The following is a 6,207-nucleotide window of genomic DNA, read 5'->3' as shown; positions in this document are numbered from 1 at the left end:
GGGGTGGCGGGGCAGGCTCAGATCCCCGGCTTCTGTGCTGACAAGTAGCCCATGTTTCAGTAGCCCATGTTTCTATCAGGATAACAGTCAGGCTTTTCTCCAGAGATTGTAATTCAGTTGGTCCAAAACTAGAATTCAAACCACAAATACGAGCCACATGTATGATTTTAAATTTCCTGATAGCTGCATTTTAAAAAGTAAAAATAAATGCAAAACTAATTTTAATACTATCTTTTACTTAACACTCAATCCAAAAGGAAGTCTTTCTGAATTTTTTTTTGCACCATGTCTTTGAAATCTTGGGTATATTCACATGTTCAGCACACTTCCAGTTTGAAGATCCCAGCAGCTGCATGTAGCTAGTGGCTCCCACACTGGGCGGTACAGGTCTAGAGTGGGGCTCAAGCATCTTCAGGTCGATACAGCATCTGGGGGTTCTGGTGTCCAACCAGGCTTGAGAACTCGAGCCAACCCTGTTGCCTCCGTTCCATTCCAGTGTCCAGACCCTGCCCACTCTCCAGGTCCCGGCCCACTTTCTGCCTCCTCTGGGAAACACCGATTGTTTCTGCCCTTTATTTGGCACTTTTCAGTCATACACCATGTGTGGCATGAGCACAGTCCTTCCGGTCAACTTCCATTTCCCCCTCTCAGCTCCCACTGAGAAGAGGGTCCCGTGTATATTTCTCTGTTCCCTGGAGCGCCTAGTCTGTCTGTCAGTAGCTGCATTCTGCATGTTCTAGAAGCCCTGCAGGCCGAAAGCACCCCATGTACAGAGCATCTGTGCAAGCCTGTGAGGAGGAGTGTTGCTGTCAGGCCCCTGTTACAGAACAGAGAGGCAGGAAAGAAAAGGCTTTCTTCAAGGGCATGCTCCCCTGCCTGACAGACAACACGACCCTCAGTTTATCACGTTTTGTGTATTGATTTGCAGCTGGACTTCCAGTTAAAACAGATATAACCCCTGGGCCATCTCGATTATGTTCTGGAGCACGGCGTTCTTTCTTCTGTAGGATGAAGTGTAACAGGCCTTCAGTAAAAGTGGAAGATAAGGATTTCCCCTCCACCTGCTCCAAGAAAAAAGGTAACTACTTAAGAGTTCATTAAATCCTTTCACAGGTGAGGCTGGCCTTTCCACAGAGGGGCTCTCAGTAGGGTGTGGGCTCAGAGCGGACGGGTCACAGGTTTGCAGCCAGGACCTCTGTGGCCCTGCTTCTGTGAGGGCAGTTGGGAAGCCGCGGGGAGGCGGGAAGCCCTGACAGATTCATGGAAAGGCTTCCTCTGTTTCAATTCTGTTTGTTTTCGTGTGGTTGGGGAAGAGTATTCTCAGTCACAGTTCCCTTTGGCCCCAGCGCCCGCCAGAGTTACCCTCGGCGGCTAGGGGCAGCAGACATGCTATTTCTCTTCCAAGGTGAAGTGTGTCTTCTCACCTTGCTGCCCCTTCCCACTCTGAATTCTCCTCTGAGTTCTTTCTGTTGGTTCCTTTCCAGCCCTCTTAAGAGGAGTAGATACATACACAGTCCATAGGTAATGTCACCTACCCACGTAGCTTTCAATGACATTTATATGCCAGTAATCTCCAGGTTCATACTTCTAGCCCACACTGCTCTTTTGAACTCCAGATTTGTAAACTAACTGCTTATTTAATCTACCTGCTTGGACATCTCAAGAGCATCTCATAGGTGATAGGCATAGAAGTAACCACCCAGGCTTCCTCTGGAATGTTATGGCAGCCCCTTGCATCTAGCTGTGTGTGCTGAGACCCTGGGAGACACCTTCTCCTCATTTCCCTCCCCCCTGACCTCGGGTTCTTGCTGCTATGAATCACCCCTGAAGAAGTGTGTTTGTTACTGCCATTACTCGATCGAGGCTGTCCTGGGTCTCATAAGTCTGTTGAAGTACCTTCCTCACGCTTTCCAGCCCTTCCCATGGCCAGAGTGACCTTTCTAAAAGCAAATCTTTGTATCAGTCCCCTGTTTCAAACCCTTCATTGGTTCCCATTGCTCTTGAAGAAGAGTTTAAAATCTTTAATGTGACCCTGCAGCGCTCTCCCTTGACACTCCTCCATAGGTTTGAGCTGTGCAGACCTCCGTTTGATGCCTCCAACCCCTTTTCACTCAGTATCTGAGCACATGGTGTCACCTCTGAAAGAAATGCCTCCCTTGCCATCGGCTCCCCTCGCTGGCTCTCTGCAAATCCCCTTCAGAGTGGACCTCAATGTCTGTCGTTCAGTCCCTCAGACTGCCTCCTGTCTGCATGTCACACGCTGTAGGTTTTCTTTGTAACACTTGCTTCCCATTGCAGTTATGTAGTCATTTGTGTGATTATTTGTTTAAAGTACCTCTCCCCCATTAGGCTGTAAATTCCACAGAGGCATGCCTGACTTGTTTTCCACTCTTTCCCAGTAACTAGCACAGACCCGATGCTTGGTAAACATTCCATAAGAATGTGTCTACTGGGACTTTCCTGGCAGTCCTCCACGGCAAGGGCGGCACAGGTTTGAGCCCTGGTTGGGGAACTAAGATCCTGCGAGCTGCAACACAAGGCAGGCCCCACCCCCGACAAAAAAAAAAAAAAATGTGTACCGTTGAAATTCACGGATGCTTCACACTTAACGTGTCCCACACTGAAATCTTTTCTCCCCCTCCTCTAAGACACACTCTGTATTCTCTCCCCTGAGTCAACAAACTGTACCTGTAACCAGTCAATCCGAGAAAGTTGGACTCATCTGTGTTTTCTTTTTTCATCCCAAATATTTGATACTCAGACCAGATCCCAAAAGTTCAGCTCAGAAATTCCCCTGTGTCCTTTCTGCCTCCCCCTTATCTCCACAGCACTGCCATCGTGAGTCCCCGGCATCTCTTGCTGACTACTATCCTCCTCCTGGCTTTTACTGTCTTCCAGTCCCCCACCACCCCCCGTCACTAAAGCATCCAAATCACGATGTGATTGTGCTGTTTCCCCACTGTAAGTGCCCTTGGAAACTCCATTTCCAGTCTGGAAAAGGTTAACACCTTTGTGAGCAAATGATCCAAGACCCCAACAGTATGCTGCCAACCTGCCTTCCCAGCACTTACCCCCAGCACCTCCCTTTTCACTTCACCTGCACGGAGCGCTCTGCTGTTTGCTGTACAGGATGCCCCTCTGGGTCTTTGTACCTTCTCAGCCTTTACACATTCTGGTCCTTTAGCCAGTGCTCATCCCTCCCAGCTCTCCTCCTACACAGTTCTTCTGGGCAGCCTTCCTCTGCCAGGGAGATTGTGCTGCTCCTTCCTTGGTGTTCGTGATGCCCATTTGGTGTCATCATTGCTTCGAAACACACATGATGCTGGATCACGCCTGATCTTTCTGTCTTTCTCTTTCACTTGATGCTATCTTCTGGACAGTAGGCTTTGATTTTTATATTTTCAGTCCCTCCCTACATCTCAACGCACGATAGGCTGCCTGTGCTTCCAGGCCCCAAAGCCCCACTGACATCGGACTTTGCTTTCCAGCAGATCGAAAAAGCTTCTGCACAATCCACAGCACAGGCTATTTGAAAAGCTGGCCGCCCACAAAGATGGGGCTGGATGAAGACAACGAACCAGACAATGAAGGGTGTAATCTTAGCTGCCTTGTCGCCATCGGACGGCTGCACTCTCACATGGTTCCACAACCGGCAAATGGGGAAATCAGGGTGAAATCAATGGAATATGTCTCCCGGCACGCGATAGATGGGAAGTTTGTTTTTGTAGACCAGAGGTAAGAGTCTGCACGTTACCCTTGGACTGTCTTGGCAGCAGATTTTCAACCTTGAGTAAAGCAGAGCAGACTGGGCCATTGGCTGCCTTTCTTAAGGATAGAGAGGAGGAAGTGTGGGTGGATCTGCTGAAAAATGAGACCTAGTGGGTTATCATCATAAATACAGAAATTTTCTCCGTGTCATTCTTGGGCAGGTAGAGACAGTGAAGTGTGGGGTGGCTTGATGTCCATGGCTAAAAGAGAAATAATAGGCATAACATGCTATCTGAATCTATGGAGTGTTCCGTTAATTACTGTAATGTGAATTCTGGGATGTGGGACTGTGAAAAGATTATCTAGTCTTGAGCTATCAATACAGTAGTCATTGGCTATAGTAACCCCAGATGGCAATTTAATTTAATCAATTAAAGTTAAATGTGAATTTAAATTCCCCCAGCTCACTAACCACATTTCAAGTATCAGTAGTGACATGTGGCTTCCCTGGTGGCTCAGCGATAAAGAATCTGCCTGCCAGTGCAAGAGATGCAGGTTCAGTCCGTGGGTCAGGAAGATCCCCTGGAGAGGGGAATGGCAACCCACTCCAATATTCTTGCCTGAGAAGTCCCATGGACAGAGGAGCCTGGTAGGCTGCAGTCCATGGGGTCTCAAAGGATTGGATACAACTTAGCGACTAAACAGCAGCAACAGTGGCTAATGGTACCTGAATGGAACATTTCTGTCTTCACAGAAAGTTCTGCTGGACAACACTGATCTAGTCCAGTCTCATTCTTTATGGCTGAACTGAGGCTCAGCCTGAAGACCAGCCCCCTCCAAGATTCGTAACTCGTTGGCCGTGGACCTGGGCTAAGAACCCAAATTTCCACTGCTCTCTGCTGCTTCCTTACAAGTATCCACAGGCTAGCAATTTTTCTGGCTACTGGGAATAGCCAGTCACTAAATACTAGAAAAGGAGGCAGCCACTTCTCAAGGTCCCTTTGGGCCCCACGACTGGAGCTTCTGGTCACTCTGATAAAAAGCAGGCAGTAAATTGGAGAAGCTTTGACCTGGAGTCCTACCACTTTTTTTTAATCTAAAAGTTAACTACTTTTAAACCTAAAATTTGATGTCTTGTGCTAACAGCCCCTTTGAAAGTCTTTGCTTTCTCTCTCTGTTTTTATAACCCCGATTAAAGTCAGCTTCATGAGAAAGAACAAAACCCATGTAATAAGCCCTCTGAACCCACCCAGCCTTGACCTTGTTTTCATTGGCTGTAGCAGGAGTCATCCACTGCAGAGATCTGTTAATTGTCTGAATGTTATTTTATTTAAAAAAAAAAAATTTTTTTTTCCCTCTTAGGGCAACAGCTATTTTGGCATATTTACCACAAGAACTTCTAGGCACGTCGTGTTATGAGTATTTCCACCAAGATGACATAGGACATCTCGCAGAATGTCATAGGCAAGGTAAGCTGCTGAGCTGTACACCAGTTCTGAAGTTTCAAGTGTCCTCCTCCTCTAGACATGTCCATAGACCCTTGCAGAGAAATCTGCCCCTGTGAGGTAGGAGTGAGCCAGCCCAGGGACCTGCAGGCCAGAATGTCTGGGAGGAGAGGGTGCTGCTCCTTCCCCTAGGCCCCATCTAGCCCCTTCCAGATAACTGCCCACCCCAACTGCCTAGCAGATCTCTACGCGGGCTGGAGCAATTTTTGGAAGGCATCTCTGGTTCAGAGGGTTTCCCTGCACTATGTAAAGATTTAGTGTGGCCCAAGCAGATCTAATTTCCTTCAAATCCCTGCACCGCCTCCTGCATTTTCCTCTTGGTTAATGGCGTGGCCACATACATAGCCTCCTGAGACAGTAGCCAACATTGACTCCCTCCTTTACTCTTTCCTCTGTCAGAACTGTTCATTCATCTCAGCCAGGCATCTCCAAAGAGGCTTCTTTCTGCCAAGCCCCTGATGCAGCCCTGGTACCCACCTGATAATTGTGATGGACTTGCCTCTGACCCGCCAATCCATCTTCTATTGCTGTCCCACTTATGCTCTGACAGACTGAGCCTGACAGTCACATCTGTGCTCAAAACCCCCTGCGCAGTCACCTTTGACAGATGCTCAAGACCCTCCATGTCCTGTCCCTGAGCCACCTCCCCAACTTCACCTCCCCACCCTATCCCTGTCTGCAGAGGCCTTGTCCTCCAGACACACTGACATCTCACTGTTCCCACTCCCACCCCAGGCCCTGCCACTCCTCGGGTAGCACTGGGTTCTTCCCTCCTTCCTTTTGGCAAACTTGTATTCACCTCTGAAGGCTCTGATCTCCTCTGCGTAGCTGTCCCTCATTCCTCTCCTGAGGGTGCAAGTCATATCCTGTCTCCTCTTTTATCTCCAGTACTTGGCACGTGAAGCATACTTGCTATATGTTTGTTACATGAAAGAATGAGGTTTCCATGGGTGAGATGGTGTCTGAATCCGGATGTCCTCAGGCTTTGTGATGG

The 6,207-nt window shown here is 48.4% G+C and overlaps 1 protein-coding gene across 5 annotated transcripts in view; it reads left to right on the top strand.

The window, feature by feature from the left end:
• ARNTL (aryl hydrocarbon receptor nuclear translocator like) overlaps window positions 1–6,207 on the top strand; it is a 108,233-nt gene that overhangs the window by 90,252 nt on the left and 11,774 nt on the right. For 4 of the 5 annotated variants that reach the window (XM_040258321.1, XM_040258324.1, XM_040258322.1 and 1 more), the window contains 3 exons: window positions 929–1,078; window positions 3,489–3,735; window positions 5,071–5,177. In XM_040258321.1, the coding sequence (XP_040114255.1) occupies window positions 929–1,078; window positions 3,489–3,735; window positions 5,071–5,177 (504 nt within the window). The remainder of the gene's footprint in view (window positions 1–928; window positions 1,079–3,488; window positions 3,736–5,070; window positions 5,178–6,207) is intronic. The other variant, XM_040258325.1, reaches the window with a different exon arrangement.

Source organism: Oryx dammah, unplaced genomic scaffold, assembly GCF_014754425.2.
Source record: "Oryx dammah isolate SB20612 unplaced genomic scaffold, SCBI_Odam_1.1 HiC_scaffold_17, whole genome shotgun sequence".
NCBI classification, from domain to species: Eukaryota; Metazoa; Chordata; class Mammalia; order Artiodactyla; family Bovidae; genus Oryx; species Oryx dammah.
This window is presented reverse-complemented; position numbering and strand designations above follow the sequence as displayed.